We start from the raw sequence: 14627 nt of genomic DNA on the forward strand, positions 1-14627 counted from the left end.
TCTAGTTCCCTCGTCTAGATCATTAATATATATTGTGACTAGCTGGGGTCCTAGCACCGATCCCTGCGGTACCCCACTAGTCACTGCCTGCCACTCGGAAAAAGACACGTTTATTCCAACTCTTTGCTTCCTGTCTGCCAACCAGTTCACTATCCAGGTCAGTACCTTACCCCCAATCCCATGTGCTTTAACTTTGCACGTCAAACTCTTATGCGGGACCTTATCGGAAGTCTTCTGAAAGTCCAAATACACCACATCCACTGGTTCTCCCTTATCTATTCTACCAGTTACATCCTCAAAAAAAAAAAACTCCAGTAGATTAGTCGAGCACGATTTACCTTTTGTAAATCCATGTTGACTTTGTCCGATCCTGTCACTGTTTTCCAAGTGCTCTGCTATTACATCTTTTATAATGGACTCTAGCATTTTCCCTACTACCGATGTCAGGCTTACCGGTCTATAATTCCCTGTTTTTTCTCTCCCACCTTTTTTAAATAGTGGGGTCACATTAGCTACCCTCCAATCCATGGGAACTATTCCAGAGTCTATAGAATTTTGGAAGATGACCAGCAATGCATCTACTATTTCTAGGGCCACTTCCTTAAGTACCCTAGGATATAGATTGTCAGGCCCTGGGGATTTATCGGTCTTCAATGCCGTCAATTTCCCTAACACCATTTCCCTACAAATACTGATTTCATTCAATTCCTCCCTCTCATTAGACCCTATGTTCCCCGACATCTCTGGAAGGTTATTTGTGTCCTCCTTTGTGAAGACCGAACCAAAGTATGTATTTAATTGGTCGGCCATTTCTTTGTTCCCCATTATAACCTACGCTTGACTTCACCAATCTTTTTCTCTTCACATATCTATAGAAGTTTTTACAGTCAGTTTTTATGTTCCCTGCAAGCTTACTCTCGTATTCTATTTTCCCCCTCTTAATTAATCCCTTTGTCCTCCTTTGCTGAATCCTAAACTGCTCCCAATCATCAGGTTTGCTGCTTTTTCTGGCCAATTGGCTGACCTTGAAGCTGGAGAATGGTTGTTATTTTTGTATCTTCACACTCTTCCCTTGGATAACAGTGGGAGGATTTGCAGGCTGATTAATAGTCTGAAGCTGCGACGTGAATTCACCTTCCAAGGCCGTAGCAATCTTTATACCAGTCGATAAGATGGTTAGTCCTTTATGGCGGGAGGGTTTTGTGGGATCATACCCATACAATGAGGGTGGGCACCCACACCCATACCCACCTGATGCGAATATCCCCCTGAATGTCAACCTAGAATTCAGAGCTGAAGTTCTGGTCTCTACTCGCTGGGACTGTCTGCAACCTTGCACCACCTTACTCGGGTGAGAATGCTTGCACTAAGCCAAAGGCTCACTTCAGTACTGGAGAATGGTAAATGGAGTAAGTGGGCTGGTGGTATGGAACAAAGGATACTTCAACTAAGTAGAAAAGCATGTTGTATATTTTTTTTTCTTTTTGAAGCTCACTGACCTGGAATAAAGTAATTTCATAAAAAGGAGCAATCTATTTTTAATGCACAGGATTCAACCATTTTGCTTTACTGTTAATAGAAATGTGTAGCAACTCCATATGGCAATTTCAGCAATTATTTTCTGTTGAAGGATTTTAAGATTTATCTACCAATTTTCTAATGAAATTTCCAAATCTAAGTTAAAATATTATTTTCTTTTCGTCCTTTTACCTGTAAGCTGAAGATACAACCATCTCTTAATGCAGTTTAAATGATTTTCTAAATATTTATTTTCTCCTCTTTATCCAGGTCGTGCTAAAAGGAGGAAGATGAGGGAAGAGCGAGCCTGGTTACTTTCTCAGGGAAAAGAACTGCCTCCTGAACTTATGAACCTAGAGCCATTCTTCCCCATAAAGAAAGATAAGAAGACAAAAGACTTGTATGTATCTATTTTTGACCAGGGTGGGGGGTGTGTATAGTGAAAGCTGAGTTCAGTCTTCTGTACAGTCACTGAATCCTCTGAAAACTACAGAAAAGATCAAATGAAATTTACATAAAACCTCAATAAAGTGGACGAAGTTGCTCGATGGTTAATGGAATCAAGCTGGAGAACCCCATCTGGATGATATTTATGAGTTTGGTAATTAAATAAGAGAAAGAATTGCATGGTATTTCAAATTGAATTAAAGGAATTCATTACGCACCTGAGGGAAGCCATATGCTTTCTCGTCAGTGAGGATTCAACTTCAGTTAAAGACAGTTGCTTTTCTGGTTGTAGCCCAAAAGGAATAGCATCCCCGGGATAATGTTTGTTTTAATACTAACTCTCATACAACAAATGCATTTCGGCTCCTATTTAGCAGCACCAATAAAGCCCACCAGAATATTGCAATTTGAAATAGTACTTCAGAAGAGAAGATAGGATAAATTTTACATTTGTACGCTCCTGCCAGGAGCACATAACGGGAAATGTTGTGTACACGGTCCACAATTTCTACTCGTTACGTAGAATTTACAGCACAGAAACAGGCCATTCAACCCAACTGGTCTATGCCAGTGTTTATGCTCTGCACGAGAATTCTTCCACTCTACTTCATCTCACCCTATCAACATATCCTTCTACTCCTTTCTTCCTTAGGTACTTATCTACCTTCCCCTTAACAGAATCTATGGTATTCGCCTGAACTACTCCTTGGAGTAGCAAGTTCCACATTCTAACCACCCGTTAATTTCGACTAATGGAAAATCATGGGCTGCACATGTGCGATTTCCTGACGTGCTCCCAGCAAGTGAGGTTCCAAGCCCGGTGAACAGTTGGAAAATCTACCGTACTGAGAAAAGCAGTGTTCATGCTCCACAGCACAGTAACGTTCTGCATTTAAGGATCAAACTATCCTCTGCCTATATTTTGATTTTTAAACGGTGTTGTTTTTCCCTTTCCTCCCCACTTTCTCTGTCCATGACAGTTTACAACTGAAACTAGTGCAATGGAGATCAGTAGAATCTATTGTGCCATCTGGTACTTCTGTTAACTAACAGAAGAGGCATCAGAATCACAGGTGTTAGAAAGTACACTGGACTGCTGCTCATCGCTAATGCAGAGACTCCAGATGAAGAGCCTAGATTGCGGTCGTCATCAGCAGACTACTCTAACTATATCACTTTATAAATTTGATTTCCTATTTCAGCAGTGATACCAAGCAGCAATATCTAGTGCACATAACTGCAGATATAGAGTGTGTGGATTACGTGTCACAAAGTGCTGTGTTTTTATTCCAAGCTCTTTTTAAAAAATGAATTATTCATCAAAAATCTTCCTCACTTGTGTGATGCGTTCTTTATTTCAAAACTGGAAGTTGTCATGGACCAGAAATGGTTTCATATGATTAGAGAAAACTAATCAGTGTTATGTAAAATCAGTTAATGGTTGATTTTGAATCTCTTTTCTGTTGTAGATTTGAACTGGATGAAGATTACATTGCCATGTATAAAGGTAAGTGGGTAATTTTTTTTTAGGTTTGTTTTTAAATACAGGAAACTTTGTTATATCCAGCACTGACAGGACCGAGCTGTTGCCGATCTATCAAAACTGCCGGACATACAAAGTTAATGTTGAAGCATAGAGGTTTTCATCTCCGTATCTGACAACAAACACTGTTGCTTAGCAACAGCTTGTAAACAGTCGGCCCGTACCTTGGAAGCGTCTCTGTAGCTTAGCAACAGCTTCAGAGAGACTTTCCAGAGCCCGACTGTTGAAAACAAATCCACGAGAAGAAAACAAAGCCACGAGAAGAAAAAAAACCTAACAAAACGGCTCCTGATTTCTGCCGGTAGATCAAGGTTTCCGGACATACAACCTCCGGATAAACCAAAGTTTCCTGTAACTTGGATGTTGTTTCATAAATATCAATATTATTTGTATAACATGTTGAGATTCATTATTTGCTTCCTTCAGTCCTAGATGCTGTAAAAGCCCACAAGGATTCTTGGCCCTTCCTTGAACCTGTAGATGAATCTTATGCCCCAAATTACTACGAGATAATTGAAGTAAGAGAATTGTACTTGCCATCTTCTATTTATTTAATGTATTAACTGTTGTACCTTAGATGGATCTTCTCTGCAAAAACCAGGGAAAATAAATTAGCCAGATTTTATTTTCAGCACCAAAGTACAATTGTTACTGCTTAAACTCATGGGTTTACAATGAGTTACAGAATAAGGAAAGGGGTGATAGAATTTTGTAAAAGATCATTAGGCACAATGAACGTTCAAATGAGGTTCCAGAGGAAAGAAGGGATCATTTATATCCACTCAGTTTGAATTAATGTCAACCGTTATTTTTCTTGCTTTCCCCTTGTTTGCTTAGCAGTAAATAATGGGAGGCTAGAATTTGAACTGCTGCCATATATTTAGTTGAACTATAAAGTGTGCGCTGAATTGTGACCTAGAAAATTTGGTCTCTCTTAGATCGCCTATTTCCAAGTGCAGATTGTAAAGTGACTCTCGAGTTGCCCTGGTGATAGTAAATTAATGTTGTGCATTGAGTAACTGCTGATTATTTTGCAGCAACTCTGGAGGTATGGAAGTACCTAACACCTTCACCAATATACCGAGTTGATTTTTGTTTTAAAAAAAAAAAACACCTGATCAGTGATAGCACAGTGGGTCCCTTTTTTTTTAAAAGCACTTTTGTTTGTGCTCCTCGAGATGAGGGGTGTTACTGCTGGTAAATTTAAACTCTTCAATTTCAAGCATGCCACGGCCTAGTATAGAATAGTTAGATGCAAATCAAAGCTCCGAATACTCTGCTGTAACAATGTACTTCAGCCCCAACCTCAAAAGACTATCTGCTACAGCACCACTGTTTATTCCATTTTCTACACCAGCCATCCTGTGTACTCTGAGTGTCTTTGCCAATTAATGCTGAATTGTAATCGTAAATCTGTGGAATTCTCTGCCCCAGAGAGCTGTGGAAGGATATACTTGCATTGGAGGCAGGTCAGAGACGATTCACACGGTTGATTCCTGAGATGAGGGGGTTGACTTATGAAGAAATGTTGAGCTGGTTGGGCCTATACTCATTGGAATTTAGGAGAATGAGATGTGATCTTATTGAAACATACAAGATACTGAGGGGGCTCGCCAAGGTAGATGCAGAGAGGATGTTTCCCCTCGTGGGGAAATCTAGAACTCGGGGGCATGATTTCAGAATAAGGGGGCACCCATTTAAAATGGAAATGAGGATTAATTTCTTCTGAGGGTCATGAATGTTTGGAATTTTCTTCCCCCGAGAGCTGTGGAGGCTGTCCTTGAATATATTTAAGGTGAAGCTAGACAGATCTTTGAACAATAAGGGAGTGATGGGTTATGGGGAGTGGGCAGGGAAGTGGAGTTGAGGTCAAGATCAGATCAGCCATGATCTTATTGAATGGCAGAGCAGGCTCGAGGGGCCAAATGGTCTACTCCTGCTCCTATTGCTCTTATGAATCAGGAACAGTTTTGTGCTGTGGGCCCATGCCCGCTAGGAAATAGATTGAGATTGCCCAAACTCATTTCTGTCAACCAAATTCTGGTGGCCAAGCTGCAGTGGATTAATGATACCTACATGTATTATGTCATGTGAGGGACCAGTAAACAGTTTTATTCTGTTGCCTTTGTAGAAACCTCTTTAACACAAATAGTTTTATTTTTCAGTGATTTACTTGTACTTCTTGCAATCTAGTATACGGTATTCGCTGCTCAGGATGTGGTCTCCTCTACATTGGGGAGACCAAACGTAGATTGGGTGATCGCTTTGCGGAACACCTCCATTCAGTCCATAAGGATGACCCCGAGCTTCCGGTCGCCTGTCATTTTAATTCACCGCCCCATTCCCACTCAGACCTCACCGTCCTTGGCCTCTTGTATTGTTCCACGGAAGCTCAGCATAAACTCGAGGAACAGCACCTCATCTTCCGATTAGGCACTTTACAGCCTTCCGGACTCAATATCGAGTTCAACAATTTCAGATCAAAACCTCGGCCCCCATGACATTTTTACTTATGTTTTTTATCCATACCTTTGTTTTGGCCCTTTCCCCACCCCCCCCCCCCCTTTTTTCCTCTCCCACATGGCAGCTGTCTCCCATTTTGCCAGCGCATTTCACATCTAATCTAGAGCCGTCTTTTGTCTCCACTAGTCCTATCACCATCTCGTCTTGTTTTGAATACCTTTTAATGGCTCTTCACTTCTCTTGTTCTCTCCTAGCCTCCAAACTGGCCTTTTAATTTGTTTCATTTCCTGTGCTTTTTCAGTCTTGAACAAAGCGTTTCGACCTGAAACATTGGCCCCGATTTTCCTGGAGCCGTCGGGCGGGGTTTCAGGCAGACGGGGGCTGAAAATCGCAGAAATGGGGGGGGTCCCGGCCCCCCCCCCCCCACCCCCACCCCGCCCGACTTTCGCCCCGGTCTTTCAGCGCAACCCGAATCCGTCCCGCCCGCCACAGGCAGGAATGGTCAGCGGGAGCCTAATGACCAATAATTGGCATGTTTAATCCTACTTTCAGAGGCCCTTGGCATTTTCAGCCTTTCCCCGCGTAAAACACGCCAGGCGGGAACACTGCTGATAACCTGGCGTGAACAATGTCGGCTTGCTTGCTTTCAGCTGCAGGTCAATCAGGACTGAAGAGATTTATTCAGCCAGCATTTGTAGGCTGCGGGACCTTGTTGCTGAAGGCTTGGGGCAACTTGTTGAAGGCTTAGGCACAGCTGTGGAAGGTTGGAGCCTCACACAGTTCTCCAGTGTGAGCTCCTGTGAAGCCCCTCTCAGCACCCTAACTCGGCGCCTCCTCAACGGAGGCATCTGCCAGAAGCATGGGAGGCCTTTTGTTCCTTCCCTTCTTGGCATTAGAGGATCTCCAACAGCACAGGAGGCTGCAACAGCAGCACCAGCAGGAGCGACAGGCTGCGGCTCAGCCACCTGAGGCAGCACAGGCCAGAAGGGGCCTGCGCATGGAAGGCCGTTGGCGCAGGAGATACCCCCCAAACAGGGTCTACAGACACAGGGTGAGCTACCTCAACATGACTGAGCAGCAGTGCCAGAGGCGGCTGCGACTTTCGCGAGAGGTTGTGACTGACATCTGCGCAATGCTGCAGCAAGACCTGGAGCCCAGAGCACCAGGTCGACACTCCTTACCAGTGGCCATCAAAGTCACCACCACACTCAACTTTTATGCCTCAGGCTCCTTCCAGGGATCAGCAGCAGACATCAGCGGCATCTCCCAGGCGGCTGCACACACTTGCATGAAACAGGTCACCGATGCCCTCTTTGCCCTCGCGCACAATCACATCCATTTCACCCAGGATCGCGCAAATGTGAGGGCGCGAGCATTTGGATTAGCTCAGCTGGCAGACTTTCCAAGGGTGCAGGGCATCATTTACTGCACACGTGGCCCTTAGGGCACCCCACCGCAATCCAGGAGTTTTTGTCAACCGCAAGGGCTTCCACTCCCTTAACGTTCAGCTGGTGTGTGACCACAAGAAGGTGATTTTGCATGTTTGTGCCAAGTACCCTGGCAGCTGCCCTGACTCCTTCATACTGCGCCAGTCTACTGTGCCTCCGCTATTCAGTCCGCCAAACGAACTTCAGGGATGGCTACTTGGAGACGGGATATCCCCTGTGGACTTGGCTAATGACGCCGTTGAGGAGACCAGCCAACGAGGCTAAGGAGCGCTGCAACTCCAGCCACATTACCACCAGATGCATTATCGAGCAAACCATCGGATTGCTGAAGATGCGCTTCAGATGCCTCGATAGATCAGGTGGAGCCCTACAGTACTCAGCAGCCAGGGTCTCCAGAATCGTTGTGGTTTGCTGTGTGCTTCACAACATGGCACAGCGTCGTGGCTTGCCGATTCCGCAGGACCAAGAGGCTCCTCACAGAGCCGCCTCGGATGAGGATGCTGAGGAGGTGGAGGACGTGACCGAGCATCCTGCAGTGGGCCGCCAACCAGCGGCACCAGTGCGCGAGAACATTGCTCGGCAAAATGCAAGGAACGCACTCACCCTGGGCAGATTTGCGTAGCCTGGTACATCAAACACTGCAGCCTCACTGCTTCTTAACTGACCATGGACAGTGGCCCATGCCTGCGCATTTCTACCTATTTGACCAGCTTGCTTACATCTGCAAGTTATCCTAAGGCCTCAATGTGATATCCCCATTTGCCAAATGACAGACGCCATAACTGCTGCAGCTGCTACCAGATTTTTTATGTCCAAGAAAGTGATGGCATTAAAAATATTTACAAGACTTTTCACCCAAGTGACTACCCTTGTGATTAGTGGTGCTTCATTTTACTCTTGCGCATACTCCTACGTAGTGCTACCCCTGTGGCTTCAGCAGATGTGGAGGCCCCTTGCTCACTTTCCTGCTGCGCCTGTCTCGACACCTTTGGCGGGCATCCTCTGGGGTGGCGAGCCTGTGAGGGCTCACCAGCAGTCTGCTGCTCCTGCGGCTGTGCAGGGCTTGAAACTCCTATCTCACTGGGGTGTGGACTCCGGTGGGGCTCTGACTGAGGGCTCTGAAGTGGCATGGAAGTGCGAGCGCGTGGAGAGGAGCCCCCACTTCCTTGAGGTGTGCCAACAACCTCCCGCTCATGGGTCAGCTCCCCCTCAGCGCCTGCAAGTGGCTGGAGAACACCTTGCTGCACATCAGGGGGGCCATGGGGACCCGTCTCTGTACTGGAAGTTCTGATCAGAGGGGCTTCCATGAAGGTCTGGTTTCAGTGCTCAATAGATGCCCATCGCTCCTCAAGAGATGTCATTCTATTCAGAGCACTCACCAGGTTTCCGATACCCTGGCGACTAAACTCCATGGCCACAGCCCTCCTCTCCTCGACTGCAGCCAGCATTGTCACGGAGGTAGCCATCCTTTCCGTGGTGATGCTTTGATGCGCCAATGACTCCAATAATGCTCTGCTCATGCTCGCCATGGACTCCTCCATTCGTTCCACACTCGCAGCGACCCTGGAGACAAAACCTCCCAGAGACTCCTGCATCTGTGCATGGAGATCCATCACCTCCTCTCTTGCGGATGGACCCAGAGACATAGGGTCAACATGCAGCTGAGCTGAGCTGGCAGAGCCCTGCGCCCTCCGATGAGGACTCTCCACTGCTGTCCCTGTCTCCACAATCTGCTGATGCTCACTTGTGAGCTGTGATACACCAGGTGACAACTCTACTTTATGTCCCGACGGTCCCACCGAGGTGTGAGTGTCTGCACTGGTGCTGGGTGCGCTTACTTCTGCTGACGATGCGCCCTCAGAGGCTGGAGTTTCCTCTGAGGAGTCTGGCTGCAAAGCCTCTTCCTCCTCGGCAGTGGTGACGGGGGCTCCGGATGGTCCTGTGGGGGAGTAAAGGAAAGAGTTAGAGATGTCATGCCAAGGCTACTTGCACATTGGATTTGGCAGATGCTCATAAGTCCAAATGATGTGGCTTCAGAATTATATCAGCAACTCATGCTATGTCAGTGAGAGAGATGGGAAACTTTTCTGTCACCAGCTTGCGGGCTTGCTCCTGTCTCTCCTGCCCCAGCTTCCTCAGGCACGTCAGCCCCAGCAATCTCCAAAACTGCTTCTTCCCAGGGGGTCAGGTGGGCGAGTGAGGGTGGTCCTCCTCCAGTCTTTGTTCATTCTCTCCTATTTTGAGCTCTCTCTTCCTGCAATGAGGGAGACAAGTGGAGCTTGAGTGAGAATGAAGGAGTGAGTGTAGAGATTGCATAGCAAAGATACTTGGAAGGATACAAAGATGGTGTGAGGCTGCAAGACCAAGGGCCCTCCCTGTGTGCTGGCAGTTGTGTTACAAGCATCAGAGTGAGAGGCAGTGTGAGGGCTGCATGGTGGAAGAGTTATGTGAATGTGAGCATAGATAGAGAGAGAATGGGTAAGGGTGCATGGATGTGACTGTGACGTTGGATGTGGAGGAGGTGATAGCTGAAGCTGAGTGCTGTTGGGGAAAGGCAATGGGGAGCAGCCTGCGGGTGATGGGAACTTCATTCTTACTTTTCCTGTGCGGTGTAGGTCATGGAAGCGCTTCCTGCACTGCATCCACGTACGATGGGTCACTCCCACAGAGTTCACCTCTTCAGCCACCTGCATCCAGGCAGCCCTGGTCTGTTTGGGAGGCCTCTTCCTCCCTGAGATAGGGAAGAGGACCTCCCTGCGGGCCCTAACCCCATCTACCAATGTCTGCAATGATGTTTTGTCGAATTTTGCGGCAGCTCGGCCTCTGCAGCTGGTGCAGGCTCCTCTGCCAGTCTGATAGACTGGTTAGGAAGCCTGCAGAGGTTGAAAAGCTTGCTGGACACTTTAAAAGCACCACGAATGATGATATCACACTGTGGGGCTTTCTGACTGGAAATGAACAATTAGCAAGGGTCCCTACACGCTGGAAATAAATTGGCCACTTGAGCGAAAATTGCATGCAGCTGGCTGACCCATTTATATTCGGGTCGGAACCCGACATTCGGGGAACCCGAAAATTTCCCGCGCGATCAGGAAAATCGGGGTCGTTGACTCTATTTCTCTCTCCACGGATGTTGCCTGGCCGCCTGAGTTTTTCCAGCATTTTCTGTTATTTTAGTTTTATTTTTCAATGGTTTCTTTTTGGCATATTGTATTAAACAACTTTTCTCAATCGCCTCCTTAAACTATGTTTTTAACACTTTCAGACACCTATGGATCTATCCACTATTGAAAGAAAACTTAATGAAAAACAATATAATGTGAAAGAAGAATTTGTTGCTGATATGAAGGTTATGTTTGAAGATTGTCTGGAATATAACGGTGAAGGAAATGGTGAGTCAGCAATACATTTTTATTATTTTTATCAACACTGTATAACAATTACTTTTAATAGAGCAAGTGTACATTAAGAATGGAATCCAACTATCAAAGAGCTCAGCATCTGAGTCTAAATAAATTGTGATAATGTCCTAAGTTGAGGAGGGAGCGGGTGCTGTGTGGCAGTGTGTTACCATATTTCCCTTTCATCTCTGGGACCTCAGTTTGAATCCGCCCTGGATTGATAGCTATTTGCATAAACCACCCACACTAGCTTTGGTGCAACTTGGATGCCTATTGGAGGGACAGGAGCAAAATTCAGCACTTGAAAACAACATGGGGGTAAAACCTGGAGACGAGCTTAACAGTGCAACTAATTTTCAAACTGGCCCTCTTTATATGTGCTCTCATTTCTGGGGTGTTCCAGGCCAGAAACACCACTGTGGGCCCCGCTTATGTACTCCAATGAACTGGATACTGGCATCCAGTTCATTCTGGGCTCAAGAGACAGGAACAGGAGAAAATCTGGCAGATGATGCCATCCTGCAGGCCCCGCCTCCTTTTGCAATGCCGGACTAGACAGATCTTCCACCTGCCACTGTTGGCACAGGAAACTGCAGTGGCCTGCTCTTCAGAGTGGAGACACAGTGTTCTGTATATGAAAGGAAAGGCCTGAATTCCTGGAGAAGGAATGTAGGAGATTGGGAAGCAGCTGTGGAGCACCACTTCAAAGGTGGTAATCTTTGGATTACTCCCCCAGCCACGTGCTAGAATAGGGAAGGATAAGAAGACTGGGGAGTTCAACATATGGCTATAGGGGTGGTGTCAGGAAGAGGGTTTCTGTTTTATGTTGCATAGGCATCAGTTCTGGAGAAGATGAGAGCTGTTCTGCAAGGATGGGCTACTCCTGAACAGGAAGGGAGCTAATGAACTAACGGAATGGATACAAAGGGAAGTGATGTCATTTAAACCAAGAAAGAAGCCAGTCAGGGAAAATAAAGGCTATCAGAAAGAGCAAGTAAAGGTAGAAATAGATGAGGGAAAATATACAAGTAAAGAAGGATTTAGCAAAAAGGATAGCATGCAGAAGGAACAAAGGACATAGAGGAAGAAAATCAAATTGAGATAATGGAATGAGGTGCTATCTTGGGCGAAAAAAGGTGTGTTAAGGCAATTGAGCTATTAGCTGTTACTGATTTGGTTAAAGGAAAGAGAAAGGAAGAGACTGGCATTGATATAGTGCTTTTCACATCCCCATTACATTACAAAGTGCTTCACGGCCAATCAATTACTTTTGAAATGTAGTCACTGTTGTAGGCAAATGCGGCTGCCATTTGTACACCGCAAGATCCCGCAATGAGTTAATTGACCAAATACTCCATTTCTTTAATGCTGTTTGTTGAGTAATAAATGTTGGCCAGGACACCAGGAGTACTATAGGTCTACTGTGCAGGAAGATCGGGCTTCAGTTTAACATCTCATCTAAAGATGGAACCTCCCACAGTGCAATATTCCCTCAGTACTGCACTGAAGTGTCAGCCTAGATTACGTGCTGAAGCCTCTGGAGTAGGAGTTGAACTTGTAACCTTCTGACTCAGATGCAGGCACTACTATTGAGCCAAGGCTGACACCTAGGCCACAGTTGGAGTGTTGCATCCCTTTATAGAAATGATGATATCTGGGCCATGAAAAAGGTATAATGAAGATTCACTAGAATGATATACAACAACAATTTTATTTATATAACGCCTTTAACATAGTAAAACGTCCCAAGGCGCTTCACAGGAGCATTATAAAACAAAATTTGACACCGAGCCACATGAGCAATTGGGGCAGATGATCAAAAGCTTGGTCAAATAGATAGGTTTTAAGGAGCGTCTTAAAGGAGGAAAAAGAGGTAGAGAGGCGGAGAGGTTTAGGGAGGGAATTCCAGAGCTTAAGGCCTAGACAGCTGAAGGCACAGCCACCAATGGTTGAGCGATTTAAAATCAAGGATGCTCAAGAGGGCAGAATTAGAGGAACACAGATATCTCGGGGGTGGGGTATAGAAATACGGTACGAGGGATTATAATTAAGAAGAAAGGCTTGGAAAAATTAAGGCTTTTCTCACTGGAACAGAGGGGAGGGAGCCTAATCAAGATTTTCAAAATCATGAAAGGTTTTGTGAGGGTAAACTGTAAAAAAATTGTGTCTGCTGGTTGGTGAATCTGTGACAAGGGGGCATAGACTGAGGGTTCGGACTTGGAATGCTTCACCACAAGTAGAAATTGTAGGCAGATGCTATAAATGGAATTTGTTAAGTATATGAGCAAAGGGCAGAGATGGAATTAGAGTAAAAAGCTCCCGTTGAATAACAAGCCCCAGCACAGGTGCAATGGTGCTGAATGGCCTCCTGTGCTGTAAACTCTACATACACCATTCCATTTGCCTTTTTTAATGGCCTTATCTACCTACACTCCCACCTTTTAAAGGTCTTTGTATCCATACTCCTAGATCTCTCTTTTCCTCCACTCTGTTAAGGATCTGATCATTTAGGGCGTAGTTCCTTTCACCATTCTTATTCCCATTTCTTTGAACTGCATCTGCCACCTATCTGCCCACTCTGCTAACTTGACTTTGTCCTCCTGCAGTCCTCAGAGTTTGTCATGTCATCTACTATGGTATCATCAGCAAGCTTTGATGATATTTCTCTTGCACCTATGTCCAAGTTATTACATAAATAGAAAACAGTCCTCGCCTAGATCTCTGGAGTATGCCACTACACGCATCTCATGAATCGGAGAAACATTCATTGATCCTACTTTTGATTTCTGCCCCCTAACTATCTCTCTCTCCATGAAGATACACTGCCTTCAATTTCATGACCAAGGCTTTATGTGGCACCTTATCAAATGCCTCCCGAAAGTCCATATATGCAACATTAGCTGCATTACCTTCATCAATACATTGTGATTTCCTCAAAAAATTCAATTAAATCAAACCAGCCTGCCCTTTACAAACCTAACTGTCCCTGCTTAACCCATGCCTCCCTAAGTATTCACTAATTTCATCCTGTATTATAGACTTTAGAGGGCTGATTTTATGAATGAAGAAAAATTGCAGGCACACTGCTCAATATTTTCCTTACATTAAAACTAATGGATAGAATATCATGGGGAGAGTACCCCTAATTTCCCGTCATGTGCGAATGAGACTCCCTGACAGTAGTGTGCAAATTGGCACTGAAATGAGGCAAGACTAACTGGCTTGTAATTCCTGGTTTATACCTTTCCCCTTTCTATTCCTTTGACACAATTTCTGTCTAGGATTTTTGGAAAAATTTGATTAGTGCTACTGCAATCTCCTCGTCGGCCTCATTCAGTATTGTGGGATGCATGCCAGTTTATACACTAGGATATACTATTTCTGAAACAAATACAACTAAATGAAGAAAGCAAAAAGAGCAGTATATTTAGGGGGGGGGGGGGAAGGAGGGGAAATCTGTTGGCTTCTGGAGTTAGCTTAGAGTATTTTAAGTACGTATGCCCATAACCTTAAATCCCATTCTTAAATAAATGTTTTTCTTGCTCCTTTTTGAAGAAATTAATTGAAAAGCATTAATTGGTTTTACTATGGGCCTGTCCCACAGATGATCGACTCTGTTACATATAGAAAAATAGAAGATAGGAGCAGGAGTAGGCCATTCGGCCCCTCGAGCCTGCTCCGCCATTCAATGCGATCGTGGCTGATCGTCCAAATTCAGTACCCTGTCCCTGCTTTCTCCCCTTATCCCTTGATCCATTTAGCCTTAAGAAATATATCCAACTCCTTTTTGAATATATTTAATGAATT

At 45.2% G+C, this 14627-nt stretch overlaps 1 protein-coding gene across 1 annotated transcript in view; it reads left to right on the forward strand.

Annotated features, from left to right (window-relative positions):
• LOC147106186 (chromatin remodeling regulator CECR2-like) overlaps nt 1-14627 on the forward strand; it is a 128002-nt gene that overhangs the window by 81002 nt on the left and 32373 nt on the right. The window contains exons 10-13 of the mRNA XM_086009793.1: nt 1789-1918; nt 3435-3472; nt 3935-4026; nt 10685-10811. Of these exons, the coding sequence (XP_085865919.1) occupies nt 1789-1918; nt 3435-3472; nt 3935-4026; nt 10685-10811 (387 nt within the window). The remainder of the gene's footprint in view (nt 1-1788; nt 1919-3434; nt 3473-3934; nt 4027-10684; nt 10812-14627) is intronic.

Source organism: Somniosus microcephalus, chromosome 16 (assembly GCF_052327205.1).
Source record: "Somniosus microcephalus isolate GS21.2 chromosome 16, FLI_Smic_1.0, whole genome shotgun sequence".
Taxonomy (NCBI): Eukaryota; Metazoa; Chordata; class Chondrichthyes; order Squaliformes; family Somniosidae; genus Somniosus; species Somniosus microcephalus.